Raw genomic sequence first — 24,349 nt, 5'->3', positions numbered from 1 at the left:
GATGATAAAAAGATATTTTCCCTTCTAAACTTCTCACATGGTTTCATTTCAATAAATGTTTGAGACCAAAAGAGGTAAAATTATCTTTTTTTCATCTCACGACCCCTCAGATTTATCTAGTGACCCTGGAGGGACCCGACCCCTAGGTTGGGAACCACTGGCTAAACTGTATATAAAGTAGTTGAAACTAGCTCCACCTCCAGCAGCTACAACAGAAACTTACTGCTTTATTAGCATTTTTTATTTTTGATACTTGAAGTAAACATAGCTGATAATATTTCTGTACTTTTACTTCCATACTGTAAATATATAGTTCTGAATGACGTACTTGTAACGGAGTATTTTTACATTGTTGTATTGGTGCTTTTACTTAAGTAAATGATCTAAGTACTTCTTCAACCACTGCAAATATACATTTAATAATCTGAATTTAACTTAAGTTAAATAATCTGAGATAACCGAGGGCCTGACACCAGCTGAACAGCAGACTTTAAATACTTTAAAATCTCCCTGAATGTTTAATAGAAAATGACTGTGCTTCCTTTCTTTGTTTTTTTTTTATATTACTGTTATATTAAATAGAGCTGCAGACATCCAAAAATATCAATTTGATACAATAAGGAAGAAATTTGTAAAACATAACACTATAAACTTTGTGCAGCAAAGCATCACTGTCCCGTCGGATATGGCTTTTAGGAGTGCAATCCTCACTCTGACCGGCCGCTAAATATCCCGCAGAGCTATCAGCACATGCTAGCTGTCTCTGCGTCACGACGCCACGAGTGAAGTTTATTGATCACTCAAGTCCTTCTCAGATTGGATGTGAGTTCTTTATCTCTGTTGTTTTGATACATAAAAACAACAGATGCTTCATTTGTTTCATAGGGAAATAATGCAGGTTGTGTTGTATGGAAGCAAAGAGAGGCCAATATAATGATTTAATTTTAAAGTAACTGGATACCAGAATTGTGAAATTTAATCACAACTGAATACTTAATGTTGAAATTTAGCATTTTGTATTAATTTATATGGTTTGTATCTTTCCAGAAGGTTATTTCAAGCTTTGTAAATATGGAAACTATATTATCTTTTTCTTCAGATTCACAGATTTACAAAAATTAAAGTGTTTTAAGGTTTTCAGTCGCTCATCTTAATTTCTCTTTCTTGGATCATGTGACTCACACAACATAACGTAATAAATCAAAGATCTGATTGATCCTTGGCAGGCCGCATGTTAAAGTGATCATTTTTAATCTTACATTTTTGTGTTTTGAACTTTAAATACTCCAATTTTGTGATTGAATTTTGGAATCCTTAAAAACAAAATAAAACAAACTAAAACAATCTAAAATCATGTTTTTAGAAGAAAAAACACATGAATTCCCTTTGATGGTTTTTGGGGTAAAATATTTCAATTTTTTTTTATAAATTAAGCAGTATTTAAATTTAAATTTAGATACAAAGCTGCTGTTTTGTGGAAGTCAAACTTGCATATTATCCATCATTCATTATCTTTATTTACTTAAAAAAAAAACATTATACAAACATTTGTATCCTCCCTTTTTCCTCATTCCCTCCTTATTTCTGTTTCTTTGTTGTGTAGTTTCATATCATCCCTCATCATTTATAATTAATACAATCCCGTCATCTTGCCTTCAGTTTTTACGAGAGGTCTTTCTATAAACTTTACTACCTCTCCTGTACAGGCTTTTGTTTGTTTTGTATCTGTGTACATATTATATATTTTATAATGACTGTATTTTTTAGAGTGCTAAAAAAAACAAAAAAACATTTACATTTTTAAGTGTTCAGCAGTGGTTAATTTTTAAGGTATTCAGTTGCTAACTTATAAGATTCAGATCCTATCTTTGCTTCCACAGGGTCCTGTTTATGGATTGCATTCGCTGAAAATCTTGTTTTTTGCTAACACGGCTCTGAAAATTATCCACTAACTTTAATAAAGCGTCTTCACATCAAGTGAAATTTGTCCAAAAGCTTCTTCTTCTCTATGCAACCTGTTGCAAATAACCTTCTTATCACTCTAAACTAAAACTTCCACAACCATCATTTCTCTCTTTCATCTGTCACCACCTCTTCCTCCTGTTTCTTCTTACTTACTCGTTCTCTTTCTCTTTCTGTATTTGCCACATATTACCTTCCATACTTTTGATAATTAAATGTGCTATATGTTCTTTATGTGCGCAAATATGTTGAACCTGCAACACGGCATGTGTGGTGGTTTCACCTCACCACGCCTACTCTCATAGCTCCCCTATGATCAACATGTTATTTAACTGTTCAGAGTACCAGACTTCTTCACTTTTACCTTTTGTTAGTTTGCATACATGTATGTGCACATACGTGAATGTGCATTTAACATATTTACTTAAATCCCCCCCCCTGAACACACACACAAAAGAAGCGATACATGTGCACCAACAAACTCTTCAGCCCGCATCGGTTCATCTTAAATCACATCCGGGGCCGATACGTATCAAACTTGTAAAAAATGATCTTATGGACGGTCCAAAACTTTGACTTATGAGTCTAAAAAAAATCTTGATTCTTCAGCGCTGACTGCAGTGAAATAAATGTTGGAAAACAAGTAAATACAACTTTCTACACTCTGTCTATTGTTGCTCTTTCAAAGCTGATTGATGGGCCTGAAAACACATCGTTGTAATCACAGATGGACGCAGCCACCGTGACGTCATCTGTCTCGTTTTGAAACCTTGACTTTGGCATTTTCACCGTCGCCATCTTGTGTTTTTGGAACCAGAAGTGATTGTATGACGCTTTCGTCATATTTGGATGAAAGCGTGGAGCTGGGGAGGAGCTCCCCACGGTCCAACTACAGCACCTCACGCACTGCCGTGGTAGCAACCTGTCAGTCTCAAGGTAGCCCCGCCCCTGAAGCATAAGCTGCTTTATCAGCCATTTTACTCTAAATGGGACCATAATTTACTGAATGAACATCATGTTGTATTGACGAAGACTTGAAACTAGCGACTGAGACCATAAACTCATCAGGAAATTGTTTACTGAGGTAATAAATCAAGTGAGCAGTACGGTCATCCTCTCATAGACTTCTATACAATCAGACCTCTTTTTGGAGCCAGTGGCGTCGCCCCCTGCTGGCCGTTAGAGAGAATGCAGGTCCTGGATTCACTTTTCAGACTGGGAGCTACCTGCTTGGTTGTAATGCAACATAGAGTCTTCTTTTAACACTTATTCTTAAATTGTATTAATAATTTTGACATACTTTTAGCTACTTTTAGTGTGTTTTAGGGCTCTGAAATCACACAAGTAGATAATTACAAATATCTCTGTTGCCCGGCAGACACAGGCACATAAATCAGAGTAAAATGGCAAACTGTCGTTTTTACACATGTTAATCAGTGAGCCTTAGAGGGGCTGCCTGTTTCCCTGTTTCCAGTCTTTATGCTAAGCTAAGCTAACCAGATGTTGGCTGTAGCTTCATATTTAACAGACAGATATGAGAGTCATATCAATTTTCTCATCAAAAAATGAACTATTCCCTTAAGTGTAGAAATGTTTCAGGCTTTGGATGACTCTGTCTCCGTCTGATCTGTAGGGGATTCTTCTTTTATCTTTCTATTTTGCTTTCGGATGGTTTGGTGATGATTGTGTCTGAGTTGTTGTTTCTGTTTTTCACTGACAAATGTCACTTGGCTGCTTCCTCTTTTGGGTAAAATAAAGATTGATTGACAAATCTCCTAAATCCTACTTTTACTCAAAAGGTTTTTCAACTCTTACGTCAAAGTTTTGGAGCATCTTAAAACCGTTTCTTACAAGTTTTGACCATCAGCCAGATCTCTGTGGAGTCATTCCTCTAGTGTACAAGTCTAGCTACAGTACATGTTGTAAATACAGCAGAACATCACTGTATCCATATAAACCTGACTGACACCGTCTGACTCGGCTCCCCTCACGTACAAGTTACACATATAGCACACCCACTCAGTACAAGAGAATATGATAATAATAATAATAACACTATAAGGTAACTTTTCTAACAACCCCGTCCGCTCTTGGCTGCAGACCGGCTCCCATCATGTGGCCCAGCCCTCCGATAGCCTCATCCGTTTTACTGACGGGCTGTGACGCTCGTCCTGACTGGTCAGAGGCCGCAGGAGGAAGCTGTCGTTCCCGTGGTGATCCTCGCGCTCCTCGCTGCCCTCGTACGAGCTCCCGCAGCTGGACGCGCTGTCGCCGGGGGAGCGGCCCGTTTCGTTGGGGCCCCGGCCGGCGTTGGAGTATCCCGGTATGCCGCCTCCGAGTCCCGTGCCCATCATGCCGACGCTCCGGTCTCTCGGAGGGGAGGCGGGCTCGGACTTGATGTGCAGGTTCTGGTGACCCGAGGGGAGGTTCAGGTTCGAGTTCTGGCACATGTTTCTGTAAGAGGAGAGAGAGATGGGACAGAATGAATCCTCTGTTCAGATGTAGAATATTATTTTAATAATTGAATAAGCAAAAAATGCCAAATATTCACTTTTTCCAGTGAATCCAGTCGCTCAAATGTGAGAATTTCCTGCTTTTCTTTGTTGCCAATTATAGTAAACTGAATATTTCTGAGTTTTTAATCATTTACCTTTAGCTTTCAGAAGTTATAACAGACATTTTTCTCTGTTTTTTGACATTTTATAGAGAAAACAATCAAAACAACCCTGATAATAATGTATTTATTTACAGAAGGCGCTTTTGGGGAATTAAATAAAATGTTAAAACTATTCCGGTTGTCATATTTACAATTAACTGAACATTTTACAGTTTGGATTGGACAAAATAAATCATTTAAAGGCGTCACATTCGGCTCTGGGACATTATAATCTACAGTTTTCACATTTTCTGACATTTTATAAACAAAATGAGTTACTGGGTGCAAGAGAAAATAATCAGCATATAAGTATTTGGCATTTATGAGACATTTGCAGCTGCTTCAGTCTGGGTTATCAGATGTGTGCTGCATTGAAACTGTTACAGACTGTTATTAAGACTGTCAGTGAGAGTTTTACGTCAACAGAAACAGATGCTCACCCCATGTGTCCGAGCGCTGAGTGCTGCAGATTCTGTATCTGCTGTTGCTGCCAGTTCGTCACCGATCCAAGACCAGAACCTCCAAATCCAGACAGAGAGGACAAGTCGCCGCCGAGGGAGAACTCTGCAGAAAAAACACACACACACACACACGAGAAGTTAATCAGACATTAATCTTATTAATCAGATCCTGAATTGAAGCAGCTAGTCTAGTGTCTCTGGCCGCTGCAGTCGAGCAGAAGCTTCGTTCAGTAATCACCCGTGCCGTAAGAAGAGGAGAGAGATGACGGATATCCGCCCATTCCCTGTCCGGGTAGAGTCTGAGCCGAGATGGACACGGCAGGAGTCGTCAGCGTCTGAGCGGTCTGGGAGTGATTTATTCTCTGGTTCTGCACACACAGAGAGAAGAGACATCATCAGACTTTATACACTAACACACACGCTGATACTGCATCACTACAACACACAAACTAACTGGAGACACTCGACAAAAACACTGTTGAGAACAGCTGCAGGATGTCTGAGCAGCTACAACCGTGACGATGTGGAAAGTCTGTTTATCTTTTCCTCAGGCGATGACACGATGTGTAGTTTTGTATATTGTATAATGTGTCCTGTATGTTTTTTGCTTTGTTCTGTTTGTTATTGTGCTGTTATATGTTTTAACTGTAAAGGGACTGCAGATGAAAATAAGATTCAAGCTAACTTTGGTCATCAAATGTTAACATTTATGTTTAAAACTGTTTATTGTTCCAATAAATACAATACAACAACAAAATAATGATGATTAGTAAGACAGCGTCCAAAATCTACTGCTCACTACAGACTGAACTATTGATTTATTAGTAGTCAATGAGTAAACCAGGAAGTGGTTTCAAACACAACCTTCAGAGTAAAAGTATTTCCTGCATTTTTTTACATTTATATCAATCTAGCAAAAAATAAATGACATTTTTAATTAGTTATTGTGCCTTTTTAAATAACTTTCATATAACAAAAGTAAATAAATACATAAAATGCCATATAAACTATAAACTGCATTATTAATGCAAACATTAAGTTTTTCATTGAAAGAGGTTTGGCACTTAATGTCTTCCGTACAAAGATGACTGTTCTTAACTTATCTATAATTACTGTAAATAAAAACGTAGATTCAATTATTTTTTTACACTAAAAACATGCACAGCAGGTGGATTTCTCTTTCTATAATCCCGACTGGGAGCTGCAATAATTAGTTGATTAATTGATTAGACAATATATTCACTATTTTGATAATCGAATAACTATTTTAGTCATTTTTAAAACAAAAATGTTATCCAATATCTTTGGATTTTTCTTAAAAAAAAAAAAGACTCAAAACAATTAATCGATTATCAAAATAGTTGGCAAATAATTTAATAGTTGACAACTAATCGATTGATCATTGCAGCTCTGATCAGCAACTATTTTGATAATCGAATAATCGTCATTTTTTTAAGCAAAAGTGGCAAAAGATTAGCTGCTTTTTAGCCCCTCAAATGTGATGATTTAATGTTTTTCTTTGTCGTACGTGACAGTAAACTGAGTATTTTTGGGTTTTTGACTGTTGGTCGGACAAAACAAAACATCTGAAGACGTCACCTTTGACTCTGGGAAACTATAAAGCCCATTTTTTTTAACTTTTTTCTAACATTTTATAGACAAAATGATTAATCAAGAAAATAATCTGCAGATTAATTGAATCCTACTCGAATGTGTTGCACTGCGTGTATTTAAGAGCTACTTACCAACATGTGGTCAAACTCCTCACACTGCAGCAGCATTAAAGCACACAGTACAATGAGTCCGTTGCAGGCAAATCAATACAACACAAAAAAAACCCCGCATGAAATAAAACAACATCAATGACGGCGGACTAGAGATGAAAATACTCACAATAGTTGGCATGTTGTTGCACTTGTTGGAGGGGGGCATCAGTGTCCGGAGGTCAGGCTTGCGGCTCATGCCCATCGGAGGACTCTTATCCTGCAGGTTTTTGGAGACTCCTCCTGGAGACATCAGTCCGGGGGAGGTGCAGTGGTTGTTGTAGCTGCCGTTTCCTGGTGACAAACACACTTTTTTTTTAAAAACCCTTTCAGACCTGTTAAAACCTTTTAGTTAATGTGATGTCAGTTTGACATGTTGGTCTGATGTCTGAATCAGCGTTTGATTCACTTTTAAGCCACAGCGGCGATCTGATGATGTCACAGCTGTGTAAAGTCTGAACTTAAATTCTGTCAGATGAACATTAAAACCACAGCAGGTCAAACATGTTTCACTGTGATACATGAATCATCTCTGATGCTCAAAGAAAATAAAACTATGAAACATGATTTGAATCTCTCTGCAGTCCAGGCTCAAGCTGTTTCCTTCTCATCTAACTCTCTATAAGTGGAGAACTCGCCCTCCTCCTGCACTTGGCCTCTGGCTCGATGAGGTGATGGTTCATCTGAAGTTGATAAAGCTCAGATCAATCAGCAGCTCCCACTTGAGGAAGAAGCACCTTAAAGTGCCAAAGACGGCTGCTAGCTGCTCCGACTGACTCTCATTTAAAAAGCCTCAACTTCTCTCTAGAAACACTGAGTCAACTGTTGTTTTCAACGAGTCATTCTGGTCTCAATCTCTACATTCAGGCCCTCTAATAAGTGTGCTGCTGGTCATTTTAGAAATTATTGCTCTGTTAATTAAGATTTGAAGACTTATAGTAGCGACAGTTGGCTCCAGGACTCACACTGAGTCACGTTATTGTCACAACATTTCATAGAGTTTAATGCTACTTGCTTCCTGTAGCTGCCCTGTTAGCACAGTGTAGCTAAAGTAGTTCAGTCTGAGGTAGCGGAGCTGGTTTCCACTTCTTAATTCCCTGCAAACAATATCAAAATATTAGAGACCAATATTTTGAAAAAAATAACAAAAATATTCCCAGAATAGGTGACTTCCAGTCTTGCTGGGAGGACTGCTGTAGACCGGCAGCAAGATACGTCGCAGCCTGCCATGAGCTCCATGGCTAATCATAATTAATGCTTATTCATCAATATAAATTTGTTGTTACCTGCCTTCCACAGCTCATATTGTTCTCCATGCTCTCTTGTATTGTTTTTTTTGTTTGTTTGTTTGTTTATCTGTCTGCTATGATTGTATGGTTTGTGTAAATATGCTTTAGCAGTGTTGTATAATATGCAGTCATGCCAATAAAGCCGATTGAATTGAATTGAAAAATTGAAAAGCAACACGTATGGTGACCGTTCCTGGATTACTATAATAATATTATTATATTACAAGGATTATAACTTAAGAATTGTCTGTTTTTTCTTGACATGTGATGACTTCACCTGGAGCTCTACAAATGTTTTCACAGCTCTTCCTGACTAATTGATTAATTGAGAGAATTATAGGCAGACTAACTGATAATGAAACTGATCATTAATTGCAGTTCTACGTTAATAAAGATGAATAAAGTGCAGTCTCACCCACACTGGAGACAACGGTGCTCGGCAGCTCTGAACCCATCAGTCCTGCAGACAGATGAACCAGTCAGTCATCCAGAGGTCACATGTTGGTGTTATAAATGTTATAAAGGTGGAACGATGGCGTCATTCATACAAAACATACCTGCGTTTCCTGTGCTGGGGGGCCGCTGAGGGGACATGCTGTTCCTCTGCAGGGAGGGGTGTGTGTGTGTGAGGGGCAGCAGGTTGTGGTTACCTAGAGCGCCCCCTATGCCAGGGTGGGAGTACAGCATACCGGTGGGGTTACCACCGGGGATGGACACCCCCATGTCGTAGTTGGAGGGGGGCAGACCCTGCTGGACCAGCATGAACCAGGAGAACTCAGTCAGCCGTCAACATGAAACCCATGAATGACTTAAAAACACACAGAGCTGATGTGAACTTACACAGATTCTCTGTCTGTTGATCATCAGGTCAATGTCTTCGTTGATCTTCCGGTATTTGTCGTCGCACTCTGGGCTCTGGCCAGCAGAGTCGTCGGCCTCGATGTCAGGGCTGTCGCAGCCGTTTAAACCTTTTTTACGCAGCGTCTGGTTTAAAAAAAAGAGAAAAAAAAACAGAAGAAAACATGAAACACGTCTGAAGAACTTTCATCCAAAACTGAACTTATTTTTCTTGTTGCTCCTGTTTTATTTAATTCTTTTTCCCCTCCGTTACTTTCTCATTTTGTTCTTGTAAAACACTGTAAAGTCTCATATAAATAAACTTTATTATTGAATAAAACTTTATTATTCGTGTACAGTACCAGCACTTTAAAAGTCTTTTATTATCTTGTTGAATTTCCTCTTGTGGGACAAAAAGATCTGAACTGAACTCTTAAAACCTTTCAATTAATTAATAAATATAAATACTGTTTGGGCTTTTAATGGTGACACACTTATATATATGTGCCTGAATACAACACTCATAATAAACTACAACACTCAGTATAAAGATAAGTAGGGCTGCAACTAATGATTATTCTCATCTGTTGACCCATTTTATCGATTAATCAATCAATCAATCATTTGTTCTATAAAAAGTCAGAAAACAGTAAAAAAAAAACACTCATCACAACTTCCTAAAGCCCAAAGTGACGTCTTCAAGTTTCTTGTTTTGTTCGACCAGCAGTCGAAAACTCAAAAGATGTTAATTTCTACTTTTATTTACTTTCACATATGAGAAAAAAAGCAGCAGATTTCCACAATTAAGAAGCTGGACATAGTGAATGTTTGGCATTTTTGCAAGAAAAAATGACTGAAAATTAATCGTCAACTATTTTAATAATCAGTTAATTGTTTGTAGATCAACTAATTGATTAATTGACTCGTTAATCGACTGGATCACAAAGAAATCACAACATCAGGGGTGGAGACACGTTTAGTTTTATAAAGAGGGAGTTTTATGCTAAAAAAATTAACTTTGGAAGATATAAACTTGATGTGTAACTCAGCTGAAGCCTCATTTAACTTTAAATAAACAGAGTAAAAAATGTGGATTTTGTTCCTCATCACTTAGAAATTAATCTTTCAGCGTCCAGTATGACCAGGAGGAATAATTACAGCATTACGTTATCTCTGATAAAGTAAAATAAAATAAAATAAAGACACCAGAATGGTCCTTTAAACTAAAAGGAAGCAACGTCTATTTCAGCCACAGAGGGGCGCCATCTCAGCAGATATCCCACAGACAGACTTCCCAGTATCATCTCCCACTGACTGAGGGTTGGTGTTAGATCTGATGGACCGGAGAGACGATTTGTGAAACTCTCGCAAGATTTTGTACTCCTTAACCTTAACTGACCTGTCTCATCTAGCATTTACCCTGATTTAATGAGTCAGACGGCGGTGAAAACTGAACACAACAAGCACCATCACACGTGTGTCAACAGAGTCTGAGAAGAAGGATTATAAGGATAACAAAAAGTCAGAATTTGTCATTTTTATGTGTTTAAAAATACATAAAGTTAAGCGAGGTCATGTCTTTTACAGTTTCAGGTTTTATCTCTCTTGATTGTCCAGACAGAAAAAATCCAAATGAAAGAAGATCTGTGTTGATAAAAAGGTTCATATTCTCATCGGAGTCTCTTTCAGTCAATACTGAGGACTCACAGCAATAAATTCAAGCAGTAATGAGTAGACACACAGGTCTTATTTTGCCCTGAGTTTGGCCTCTCAGGCTACAAACAGGATGTTAATACTGGAGGTTGTTTGGGCTGCCTGAAAAGGAAGCCTGCAAACACGACTCAGGTCTTCTCTGGATGTTATTTGGGGGGTAAAACATATTTTTTAATCTATATTTTTTACTAAAATGTCCTCTCTACCTTTTTTTTGACTCGCTATATCACACCTCTTTTGTCAAAACAGACATGTAATAATCAGGAAGACCTTACAAAACTACGATCCTTTTAAATGTATTTATGATGCAGAGACATCTACACACACCACGTCAAAAATCATCATCATCAGTTTACTGACATCAAAGACCTTCTGCTCTGTTTCCGTATCACCTCGAGTGTTTCTGACACTTTCACAAGAAGCTTTGGGAGGTTTCCTTTCTGGAAAGACATTTATATGCATGGTCACATTTCACATTCGGGTACGTCATTTTTGGTGTTTTTGCTCTAAAATAGAGGTAGACTGTGTCTCCTTCCTCTTCTGAAACCAAACCTACACTTTTACATCTCAGCGTTGTGTAGAGCTTGATTAACGAATGAAAAAAGTTTTTCCGATTAATCACAATTTTTATTAAAATCCCATGATCGATCTTTGCATTCCCGCCTTTTCTCAGTAAACAAATAGAATGAAAACAATTAAAGCTGCATGATGTGTAAAATGTCTACTTTGTGGAAATCGAAAAAATAGAAAATACAACCCGCACAAAAAAGTAGCGTAGATGCTAGCCGCTATATTAGCAGCCTTGAGTCACGCCAGTCCTCTAAACCGTGACGTGACTCAGACTATTTCGTAGCGGATCAGTGAGAGGGAGAGTTAAGCCAATTTTCACCTTGCGTCATTCGCGTGAGTTTGCCCGCTGGACCGTTTGGTGTTTATTCGCCCTCCAAACAGGCGAAATGTCAACTGTACGCGAGTCAGAAGCTAGCAGTCTAGCTAGCAGTCTAGCTAGCAGAAGCTAACACTCTCACCATGTCTGTGGGAGTGTTTCTGTGTGTTTGTGTTCAGCTGAGCTTCTGTTATTTCCCTCCTTTTTCTCCTCACGTCTCTGTACGTTTATCGATCTCTATAAAGCTCGACAACACACGCAAATTTGCTGCTCAAGTTGAAGCGTTTTTAACTCGGCGGACGCGGCTTCGTGCTCCATCACGGGGAAGATTTGTGTTTACTTGAATCTTTCCGTTGACTTTTTACGTGACTTTGTGTTCTGTCTTTTTGCCCATCGGTCCATAGTTTTATAGCCAGTAAATGTGTTTACAATGCAGCTAATAATGCTAATAAGCTAATGAAGAAACAACAGTGGTGCTAACATGTTGAGTGTAGAAGAAATATTAGATTTATGCAAATATTACTTATTAGTTATCTGATCTAATCGTGCCGATATTCATCCGTAGTGTTGTGCAATCTGTCTCTCCTCTCATGTAGGTATCAGATGATGATGATGGTGTGTGTGTGTCTTGTACAGTATGTGGTTTGGCTCTCGGTGGTCTGTTTCAGCACTTCACAGCCCATTAGTCCAGTCTGTCACTGCAGCAGTATCACATACACACACACATACACAGGGCTCAGCTATCCCACTCATCCCAGTCATGTCCACCTGTTTTGCTTCAGAGGAGGGTTGGGGAGGGTGTGTGGTGAGAGGAAGAGGAGGAGGAGGAGGAGGAGGAGGGGGGTATTAGGGTGAGGCAGCTACCACCAATGCTAGCCTGGCTGCAGGATGGATGGCCGTAGAAGGCTATTTTTTGCTCGCAGCGGTTCTCGTCACTCCCATCGTCACATGCACGCACACACACACACACACACACACACACACTGTGCACGGCATTACTACTGTACACCCACTCACTGCTTCCTTTTTCAATAAAAAAAAAAAAAAAAAAAAAGCTCGACTGGGTAACCTTGATGCAGCCAGGAACGGAGGTGGGAGAAGAATTCAGTTAATTAACTTCAGTAAAAATAGCAAAACCACACTATAAAAATACTTCATTACAAGTTAAAGTCCTGCATTGAAACATTTTTACTTAAGTAGAGAAGAATTAGACAAAAAAAATGCACTTAAAAGAGAAAAAAAATCAGATATTATGCTTTCATTATAGTAAAACAAGCAAAACCAAATATTTAAATGTCATGTGACCTGGATTCTTAATGCACAGATTTAATGATACTTAAAGCATCTGTAATCTAAAGATTATTTTTATTATCCTAATGTCTGATCTGTCAGTGTGCAATGTGTTTGGCTCGTAGTGACTCTGCAGCTTTACGGAGCTTTATAGTGAGTTTCAGCTCGTTGTTTATCTGTCCGGCTGCAACTTTTACTGTTCTGGTTCACTCTCAGCGCTCTCATAGCGTCGTTTTGGGCCGCAAGCAGGCAGCTGTTTCCAGAGAAAAAGCTGTAAAAAACCCCGCTGTACACTACCTGCTCAGCACCAAAGTAGAATATTTTCTTGTGAAATGTTGTGGAGTGAGCAGCATAAAATGGAAATACTCCAGTAAAAATATGCATGAAGCATGAAGGTCCCGGGTTCCTCTCTGTGTGAGTTTTGCATGCTCTCTCCGTGTTTGTGTGGGTTTCCACCGGGCGCTCCGGTTTCCTCCCACCATCAAACACATGTATGCTAGGATTAATACTCCTGTCAGTGCCCCTCCTCACCACTGGCACCAGCAAAAACAACTGGGGTCGGTCTGCTCCCAGCGTCCAGGACGGGTCGAATGCAGAGGACGACGTTTCGACATATGTGAGCGCTGAGAAATGACAATAAAAGAAATCTTAATCTTAGTCCTGTTACTTTCCACCACTGTTCAGGAATGTCAGGGTGTGTGTGTGTGTGTGACAGGTGGCTTGAACAGCTTCCTGGAGGACAGGTGGAGCGATGGATGCTGTAATATCATACCAGCCCCCCTCCCCACCCCCCCACCCCCCTTCTCCTTCTCCCCTTCCCCTCCTTCCTCCTCCCCTGCTCCTAAATCCATCCACACCTCTGCTGCCCTCACTGCTTTTCTTTCCATCGATTTTTTCCCTCAGTTTCGGTTTCTTCCACTGCTCTGTTTTTCGTGGGTGGTCTCCTTCTCCTCCTCCTCCACCACTTCCACTTCAGATGATGCTACGAGTACATGTGTTCTCCAGTTAGTGTGTGTGTGTGTGTGTGTGTGTGTGTGTGTGTGTGTGCCAAGGAACATGACATGCAGCTTTTTACACCATCCCACTACTACCGCTCAGGCAGCAGATGGATCTTTTATCCAAACTTAGAGAAGGAACTAAACCTACATGATGTACGAAATAAGATTTTAACACTTCCTGTCATTTCCTAATAATTTCAGAGCTGTGTACTAATAACAGAGAGATTAGAGACAATGGGCTTCATGTGAGAACATAATCACGTGTCCTTGTGAACACTGAAAACAGATTTTGCTTTAAGGGCTGCAACTAACAATTATTTTCATTATCGATTCATCTGCCGATTACATCTCCATTCACATCTCAAGACACTGAGTGCTTTTGTTTATCTTGTACGTTGTGTTAACTCACATTGTACAGATCAACTCAGCGTCTACGACATGTAGCTCGTAGTGATGAACCTACAGAGGATTATCAGTGACTCTGCAGCTCCTTGCGGCTTTATGGAGCTTTATAGTGAGTTTCAGCTCATTGTTTATCTGTCCGGCTGCAACTTTTACTGTTTTGGTTCACTCTCAGCAGCTCTCATAGTGTCGTTTTCAGAGAAGAATATCTAAAAAGCCGCTCAGCACCAAACAGCACAGTTAGCTGTAGACTAGCTGGTGAACATATGGAGCATTTAGCAGTCTTTTTTCTCCACACATTCTTCTGCCTTATCAAAATCTGGCACCTACATTACCCACAATGCAAGTCTACTGCCAACAGTTCAGTTGAAGGTTTGGGTGTGTTATGCTAGTAGCGGCTAATGTAGCCTGGAGCTGCTAGCCTCCAGCAGAGATGAGGAGCTACAGAGGTCTGCTAACCTCACTTCTCTCTAACTTTTATTACTTTTCAAACTTTTATTACTTTTTCAAACATTGACTCAAGTGACATCACTTGAGGCAATTTATCAGATTTCCCCTTTAACTGTTTTGATTCAGTCCCACGGCTCTCATCAATGTTGTTTCCAGCATAAAAGCTCAAAAAAGCCGCTGTACACTACCTGCTCAGCACCAAACAGCAAACAGACACAGTTAGCTGTAGACTAGCTGGTGAACATAGTGGAGCATTTAGCAGCTAAAGAGCCAGATATTTCCCTCAGGAGTTGGTAGAGAGTAAAAACAGAAGCTAAAAGAGAGTGAATATTGGACTTACATTCACCAGGTGGACAGAAACATGACTCCACATGAATGATAATGTTTCTCTTTAACTGCTGGATGTGGAAATAACATATCAACTTAAAAGCATACTCAGCTTTTTGTGGTTTTCTGTTATTTATATCCTGTTATGATGTTGGAAACTTGAGGTGAATGTATGTAGAAATGCTGCCTGCAAGTCAAAAGTCAGGGCTTCAACCTGCTCTCCACACTGTTCACAAGATTTTTTTTTACAAGCTGACATCAGCCCATCACACATGCCCATAAATGGCCGTCTGTTCAGTAGCCTTGGTCGCTAATGTTAATGCTAAGCTTTCTCCCATGTGTTGTTCACTCTCATATTTCAGATCTGATTCAGCTCAAACATTTACAGATGGATTTGAGAAGTTGACATTTGGAGTAAAGAAGGAGACAAAAAAATCCTGCTACTATAGTTTGTTTACGTAGCCTCCGGAGCCGGAGGAAGCTTCCGGACGCTGACCAATCAGAACAGAGTCGGCTCATCATGAGGGCGGGGTCTTAAAGAGACAGGAGCTAAAACGGCCTGTTTCAGACAGAGGCTGAACTGAGGGGCTGCATAAAGGACCAGTAGAAGATAAATAAGGAGATTTTAAATGTAAATCATGCAAATATATTCAAGTACAGCCCCAGAATATAAATATAGAGCTGGAAATGTGCAGAATATGTCCTCTTCTAAAAACATTCTGGGAAGTACACTCATTCGCTTTCTTGCCAAGAGTTAGATGTGATATAATACGGAGCCACTGCCAGCTGTCAGCTAACTTAGCTTAGCACAAAGACTGGAAACACTGGGAAAACAGCTCTGTCTGGCTCCGTCTGAAGGTCATAAAAATCCAGTTTCCCAGCACCTCTTAAACTCACAAATTAACACCTTATATCTTTGTTTGTTTTAACAGCAACTTCCCGAAAAACACTGGACACAATAAAGTCAAAAAGGAACTGTGAAAGAGTTTAAGGACTGTGTCACTTTAAAAACATCTCTATTGCTCAAAAAAAAAAAAAAAAAAAAATGACGAGTCAGAGGGGAAAAATGAAATAGGGAAGAGGGGGAGGTTGTGGGGAACGAAGTCTCGGTTACTCAGCCTCAAGTTGCTTCTCTTCCTTTTCTTTATTTTCCTTCAGTGGCTCACAGTTATACACTCACACACACACACATACTCACAGCCCATCATTGCTATTCTTAGCTGTGTCCTGGACTATTTTTAGACCACTACCGGTTTCCAGCCATTTAGCAGGGAGGGATCGCAGCCAACACAAAGGAACTGGATTTACTCTGTGAGCATGTGAGCGTCACTGTGTGTGTGTGTGTGTGTGTGTGTGTGTGCGTGCTTGTGCTTTATTGAAAACTTCATCTGTTTCTAATCTGAAACAGCACAGAGCCACAGTTAAACACACACACACACACACACACACATACGGAGAGAGAGAGAGAGAGAGAGAGAGAGAGAGAGAGAGAGAGAGAGAGAGAGAGAGAGCAGGCCGAAGCAAAACAAGGTTAGCAGAGTAAAAGTGAGGAATGCAGAACTCCTCAGATTTATATTTAGAAACAAGGTTCCCAGGCTAAATGAACGCAATACAATAAGCTGATACTTATCTGGCCTGTAGCCTGTACAGACACACACACACACACACACACATATATACACACACACACACATATACACAGGCACATGCCAACCCGCCACATGAGAGAAAAAAAAAAAGATGACCAAAACAAAGGAGCCTCTCTTCTACTAAATTCCTGTCTGGCTGATATTTCATTGCTGCACAGTCTTTTCACAGCTACTATCACACTCTCCAGCCTCCCGTTTTCTCCTCCACGAGTGCATAAAAACAGAAGAAATTAAGAGCTAAATAACTGATTAATCGATCAACAGAATAATTGATTCATTGTGAAGTTGTTTTACAAGAAAAAAAAAAGGCCAAACGTCCCCTTTGTTTTAGCTTCTCAGAAACAGGAAATTCCTTTTTGTCTTTGTTCGATTGACAGAAGATTAATCAGCAATAAGGCTGCAGCTAATGATTATATTCTTTATCGATTCATTGATTAGTTGCTAATTTAATGTTTTTCTTTGTCGTACGTGACAGTAAACTGAGTATTTTTTGGGTTTTTGACTGTTGGTTGGACAAAACAAAACATCTGAAGGTGTCACCTGTGACTCTGGGAAACTATAACGCCCAATTTTTTTCAGTATTTTTTGATATTTTATAGACAAAATGATTAATCGAGAAAATAATCTGCAAATTAATCGATAATATAAATAATTGTCAGGTGCAGCCGTAGTTTTATGTGAAAGTAAACTGAATATATTTGGGTTTTGGACTTTTAGTCAGACATAACAATAACTTGATGAGTAGTTGAAGCTTGCTAGCAGCGGCTACATATTAGCACTGTAGCTAGCATGAATCCCAAACTTTCCTTAGTGCTGTTAAAATTAAAGTAATAGTTGAACATTTTAGGACATATTCTCTTTCTCTCTGACTGTGAGATGAAACTGATTGATATGAGTCTCGTGTGTGTGTTTGTGTTCAGTGTGGACTCAGGGTCAGGACGCAGTTAGCCTAGCTTAGCAGTTAGCCTAGTTTAGCATTAAGGCAGTAAACAGGGGAAGAGTTAGCATACAGGGGTTAAGATATGTGCATACTGGAATATTTTAATTAGGATCTGCTCGGGACAGCTTGTTAAGACAATCTTAATTATAAGTAAATGATAATTAGAATCACGACTCTTGCAATTAAAAGCTTGTTCAAACTGCAGTTTCAATACAAAAAAAACTATCAACGGTTTCCAGACTTTTCCCTCCTCAGTTCGCTGAGACAAACGAGACAAAAAAAAAAGAAAGAAAATTATCTGAACAGGCAGGAAAAAGGAAGCAGGAGAGCGGCGAGGGAGGAAATGTCGTACAGAGGTTAAAGTGGAGTCAGACACAAGCGACAGCAGCAGTAAATAACCCGGCTAGTTCAGGATTGTGCGGATCCACTGCAGAGATGAGAGGTTGCCTGCACAGATTATAGTAACGAGCTAAACAGGATTGCGGTAGATTACAGAGGATTACAGAGCAAGTAAGCCTGGTTCTGAAGGGGTCAGCCAAGAGGCCATGTGGTGGGCCGCGGGGAGGGAAAAGCCCGAGAGCACACACACACGTACAGTATGTACATGTGCACACGAGGGAACACGAGCACACATCATCTCCTCCTTATAACATGACGTTCCTGCTGACGAAGGCAAACTTTATGCTTTTATTTTAGTTTGTGGGTGTCAACAAGCAAATAACTGGTGTATTATGTGTGATAATGTTATTAATAGTTCATTTTTCATAACTGATTAATAGTTTTTCTCTGGTTACAGCTTCTAAAATGTGAATATTACCTGTTTTTTTTAGTTTATTATGATGGTAAACTGAATATTTTTAGGAGTGGACTGTTGTTTGGGGCATTTGAGGACGTCACGGTAGGTTTTGGGAAACAGTGATCAACATTTTTTACCATTTTAGAGAGGTTGTTGAGGTTTTAAAAAATGCAACGAGATGCAGCAGGACCGCAGCGGAGTTTGGTTGAGACAGAAACTATAAAGCTGAGAGTTGTGAGAGTTCTCTGTTAAGACTGAAATGAGGTGTTGTAGAGAGTTATTGCTTTGGGCAGGAAAGATTTCCTGTGTTGGTCCTTGTGACAGAGAAGCAGTGGTTTTCAGTCCTGGTCCCTGCATGATTCAGATGTGTCGCTGCTGCAACACACCTGATTCAAATGGTCAGCTCGTCATCAAGCTGTGCAGAGGCCTGATTAACGACCCGTTCGTTTGAATCAGGTGTGTTGGAGCGAGGGAAAAGTGTCTGACGGTGGTCAGGATTATCCATAACGGAGGACAGTTAGGTGTCCTCGTCACCAGCACAACTTCAAAGGTGTCTGGTTTGCAGCCGATTACGGAGGTCGACCTTCCTAATCAGTTTATTAGTCTGTTGGTGTTGTCGGCTACAGACTACAGTAGAGTAAAGTGCACTGGCCTCTGCTTCCTCATGAAACAGAGTCTGCTCATCCCGTTCTTATACACAGCCTCCATGTTGGTTTTCCAATTCAGTCTGTTGTCGACGTGGACGCTGAAGTCCATGAAGACGACGGCTACGCAACCCCTGATTATTCTGGCGCGTTCATGAACCAAATTCATCAAGAAAATAATAATGAGTTGCAACCCTAGTTTACTCTACTATTCATACTTATTTTATTTATATGTTGTACAATATTAAACATGAATGTCACAGTATGATGTATTGTACCAGAGTTAGCTTAAAGCTAAGGCTGCAACTAACAGTTATTTTTATTATCGGTTATTTTCTAGAATAATCAATTAGTTGTTTGGTCTATAAAATGTCAGAAAATGTTGAAATGTTGATATCAAATGTCTTGTTTTGTCCACAATCCAAAGATATTCAGTTTACTGTCACAGACGACTAAAGAAACCAGAAAATATTCACATCTGAGATGCTGGAATCAGAGAATTTGGACATTTTTCCTCTTAAAAAACAACAACAACAACAAAACAATTATTAGATTATCCAAATACAAACATATATTAAACAACTGAAACCAGTTTTTTTAAATGAAGACGGGAGCAGGAGGAACAGCAGGAATGAAAACACCTACTGCTGATTGTATTCACTGCCAGTGTTACAGCACCTGACTGCCTGGAGTTTGACTTTTGACAGCTTAAGTTTGACCTTGGTGACATGGTGTGCTTAGCGAATGTCCACAGTGTGTGTGTGTGTGTGTGTGTGTGTGCATGTAAGACACACACACACACACACACACTTGCTATTGTGTTCTCCTAACACTATTACATAAGTCAAGGCAGAACAAGCTGCCGCCTAGTACATACTGTATTGCTCTGTGCTGGTACAATGCAGTCACAAACACAAACAAACACAAAGGTGTGGCTCTGAATCCGACTTACACACATTCTTACTGGAGCTGCAACGATTAGTCAATCAGCAGAAAACTATTTTGATAATCGATTAATCATTTTGAGTAATTTTTAAATTTTTTTCCAGCTTCTTACAGGTAAATATTTTCTGGTTTAGTTAATCCTCTGTGACTGAATATCTTTGGGTTGGTGGACAAAACAAGACATTTGTGGACGTCGTCTTGGGAAACAGCGATGGCCATTTTTTTACCATTTGCAGATTAATCGATAATGAAAATAACCGTCAGTTGCAATAATTGTAAATTATTGTTATGTTAATTGTTTTTCTGTTAATAGATTAATCCTCCCAAAAGTCCAAATTGACATATTCAAACTGTTCTGTGTGACCAACAATCCAAAAAACCTAAAGATATTTTAATTAGTTTAATATAAAGATATTATGAGGATTATTATAAATATAATTATAAACCATTAGTGAATAGTAATTGAAAAAAATCGTCAGATTAATCAATGATTGATCGTTAGTTGTATCCCGACTATTTTGAGTCTTTTTTTTTTTTTTAGCTAAAATGCTAAACGTCAGCTGGTTTTAGCTTCTCAAATAGAAGAAATACTTTTTTGTATAGTGAATATTTTTACTTTTACAGGAAATACAATTTTACCAAAGTAAGATGGTGAGTGAAGGACTTTTCTTTACAGTATTGCTGTTTTTACTAAAGCATTTATTTTAATTAAATGATCAAAACCTCACGAACGCGCATCTGCTCGCGTACAGGTTGTGTTCATCAGGTTGAAACGATAAAGTTACAAGGTAGTTTACAGTTACCATCCGGATAAAACTCAGAATAATAAAAATAAAAAATGTTCCTTGCCAGTTGTTGTATATCTGTGTACAGTTTGTGTTACTTACATCCACGATGTCGGAGTTGGTCCTGCTCTCGTGTGGCTCGTTGTATTCTGTGTATTTGAGCAGAACTTTGTCCATGTCGGTGCTGGCGTACTGAAACAGCTTGTTGGTGCTGTTGAAGATGATGAGGGCGATCTCGCAGTCGCACAGCACGCTCAGCTCGTACGCTTTCTTCATCAGACCGAACTTACGCTTGGTGAATGTCACCTGGACAAAAAGAAGGTAAAGAGGGAGAAAAGAAACAAAAAAACGTCTTTAATGGTGGATTTAGAGCTGCTTGAGCTGTACACTCTCATTTGATTTTCAGAATATTTTAGAGCATTATTGATTGTTTATGGCTGATATTGTATATTTTAGCCCACTAACTGCCACAGACAATATCAGTTTAAAGGTTTTGAGTAAGACGTCTTGATAAGCGCCATCATCAGGTCAGTTCGAATCTGTCTTAAACTCTTTGGTTTGTGACCAAATATCTGCAAAACTAATGACATTAGCATCAGCCTCAGCTGTACTACTGTATGTACTGTAACTAAATAGTTGTCAAATAACTTTCTGCCAAATGACTAATCGATTAATCGACTAATCATTGCAGCTCTAAAACATACTTGCTAAACGTTAGCATGTTAGCTTTGTCGCTGTGAGCATGTTAGCAAGGTGACATTAGCATTTAGCTCAAAGCATATTAATCTAAGCATATATCAAAGTATATTATTCCTGCAGAGCTGCTAGCGTGTTGTACTGTAGACTCCAAATGTTCATTAAAATGATCTAAACTGCTTTTTTCTTTAGTCAAACTTAAAGTGAACATCTGAAATATCACTAATAATCTGTCTAGAGCTGCAGCGATTAATCGATTAGTTGCCAACTATTAAATTAACGGCCAACTATTTTGATAATCAATTGTTTGGAGTCATTTTTTAAGAAAAAAATGTCCAAATTTTCTGATTTCAGCTTCTCAAATGTGAATATTTTCTGGTTTCTTTAGTCCTCTATGACAGTAAACTGAACAACTTTGAGTTGTGGACAAAACAAGACATTTGAGGACGTCACTTTGTGCTTTTATGGACCAAACAACTAATCAATTAATCAAGAAAATAATCAACACATTAATCAATAATGAAAATAATCAGTAGTTGCAGCTCTAAAACTGTCACTGCACAGGAAAACTCTACACTATATTAAGTACAGCAGGCTGTGAAGGATGTTTACAACAGACACTTTGAGTCATGCTTTTGCCGTTCGCCATTGTTATCTATTAAAAAAATAAAACCCAAGTTGTAGTAATCTGCAGTTTTTCCTTTTAGCATTGGACCGTTAGCTAAGGAGCTAAAACTTTAAAGATAAAGCCCCTCTCTATGTCTTTAGTTTACACACACATATCAGCATGCCATCACACAGTCCAGGGTCAGTCCTGCCCTGCTGCCGGGGTCAGGAAGCATATGTGCCTGCATTTCCTGTCATAACAGGAAAAGACAAACCGCTCCCCCAGCCAGGAGCTGATGTGTGTATGTGTGTGTGTGTGTGTGTGTGTGCACTTGTGTGTGACAGTGCACACATGCAAAACTCCCATTGACAAAAAAACTCTCATTTCTCAGTTGTCATGTTTTTCGCATTGAGCCTAGCAGGTTAATAAGGCGTCTTTTTTTTTTTTTTTTTGAAAACAGACTCAACACACAATCAGAGTCATGACTTGTGGGGATCATATGACACAATATCAGCAGTTTGAGGAACTATAGTGTGTCTGTGTGTGTCTGGTATTGTGTTTGGGCGTGAGGCAGAGAGACAGAGTGAATGAATGTGTGTGTTTTGAGGAACAGTTCAACATTTTTGGGAAAGATGCTTATTCATGTTCTTGCTGAGAAATAGAGACAAAAGGTTGATTCCACTCTTGTGTCTGGACGGTAAATATAAAGCTACAGCCACTAGCCTGTTAGCTTAGCTTAGCACAAAGACTAGAAACGAGGGGGAAACAGCTAGCAATGCTCTCCAAAGGCCTACCAGCATCTCTAAAGCTCACATAAACACCTATGAAAACACTGATTGACATAATTTCACTTTCATTTTTGAACAAATTTAAAAAAAAAACCAAGACATATCATGTTATCCTGAGCTTCAGAGGTGCTGGTGGGCAAATTTTCTTTTCCCCTGTTTCCAGTCTTTAAATGGTATTCTGGCTCTTTTTTCCCACAGGAGACATGACAGCATAACCAGAACTATTTTTATATTGTTTTGTGTAATCAGTGTTGGTGGATTAAAACAGGAGCACTGTAATTTCCATACTCTTATGGATGAATAAATTGAAACTTGAACCTTTATGCTAAGCTAACCACCTGCTAGCTGTAACCTTATATTTAAAGGATAAGGCTGTGATTTTCTATATTTTTCTTATTGTCAACAAATCTCATGTTTGGATCCAAACCAACAATGAACTGATCTACTAACAAGTATTGTGTGTGTGTGTATCCAGAGCCTGATATATCTTATTCCTCTTATTCTGGCGTCTTAGCTAACGCCACACCGCTGCACTGGGTGACATGTTCCTTCATCATGAAGAGTTTGGTCATGTTAGCTTGTTTAGAAACGGCTCCAAAGACTAATAACAGCATCATGTTTTCAGTCTCCGGAGAGTAGTTCTGTGTAAGGCAGACGTCACTGAGCATGTGCAGGAATGTGGTTAGCTAGCTTCACTAGCTTGTTGTGCTACATATCACAACCTTTGGACTTTGTACTTTGTATCAAACTTTTCATAATAAATAAATGGAGTCACATCAACTTATCTAACTCTCAGCAAGAAAGCGAACAAGCGTATTTCCCAAAAACGTTGAACTATTCCTTCAAGTGTTCTGTATGCTTACATGTCTGTTGCGCTCATCCATAATCCGCGCTATCTGAATCTTTTTTCTCCCCATCTTCGCTATTTTTTCGTTGTTTTTTCCCTCTTTTTTTTTTCTCACAAACGTCTTCTCTTCTGGCTCCTTTTGATTGACTTTCAACTCCTCACGGTTTTTCACTTTTCAATCCCAAACTGCTGGCTCCTACAAAAAAAAAAAAAAAAAAAGAAGACATAATCATCAGAAAATTAATTATTCCCGGGCCACAAACTCCAGCACACACACACACACATGCCCTCACACGGATAACAGAAAGAGCATAAACTGGTTTCAAGATTCTGCATCAAACTGAAAAGCTGTCAACATCTAATCATTTTCACGGCAATGAAAAACAACAAAAGGTAGCAAATCAAAACCTCAAACAGAAACAAGTATGAACACCACATCTTATTACTGGAAATGGATTTGCGTGTGGGTATCATGTCATGGTATATTACAGCGTTTAACCGCCATGCACGCACAGACAGGCAACATATTGTCTGTTTGCATGTGCTTCCATTCACCGCTGCATCCTCCTGACACACCCATGAGCTTCCTCGGGGGGGTGGAGGGGGCGGAGGGGGGGG

The 24,349-nt window shown here is 39.2% G+C and overlaps 1 protein-coding gene across 3 annotated transcripts in view; it reads right to left on the bottom strand.

Annotated features, from left to right (window-relative positions):
• Positions 1 to 1,575: 1,575 nt before the first annotated feature.
• Positions 1,576 to 24,349, bottom strand: part of LOC122968056 (myocyte-specific enhancer factor 2C-like) — a 38,092-nt gene continuing 15,318 nt past the window's right edge. For 2 of the 3 annotated variants that reach the window (XM_044332998.1, XM_044332999.1), the window contains 9 exons: positions 23,748 to 23,927; positions 20,896 to 21,099; positions 8,972 to 9,115; positions 8,689 to 8,881; positions 8,547 to 8,591; positions 6,973 to 7,136; positions 5,318 to 5,447; positions 5,059 to 5,182; positions 1,576 to 4,416 (listed from right to left, as the gene is read on the bottom strand). In XM_044332998.1, the coding sequence (XP_044188933.1) occupies positions 4,074 to 4,416; positions 5,059 to 5,182; positions 5,318 to 5,447; positions 6,973 to 7,136; positions 8,547 to 8,591; positions 8,689 to 8,881; positions 8,972 to 9,115; positions 20,896 to 21,099; positions 23,748 to 23,801 (1,401 nt within the window). In that variant the 5' untranslated portion in view covers positions 23,802 to 23,927 and the 3' untranslated portion in view covers positions 1,576 to 4,073. The remainder of the gene's footprint in view (positions 4,417 to 5,058; positions 5,183 to 5,317; positions 5,448 to 6,972; positions 7,137 to 8,546; positions 8,592 to 8,688; positions 8,882 to 8,971; positions 9,116 to 20,895; positions 21,100 to 23,747; positions 23,928 to 24,349) is intronic. The other variant, XM_044333000.1, reaches the window with a different exon arrangement.

This window comes from Thunnus albacares, chromosome 18 (assembly GCF_914725855.1).
Source record: "Thunnus albacares chromosome 18, fThuAlb1.1, whole genome shotgun sequence".
NCBI lineage: Eukaryota > Metazoa > Chordata > Actinopteri > Scombriformes > Scombridae > Thunnus > Thunnus albacares.
This window is presented reverse-complemented; position numbering and strand designations above follow the sequence as displayed.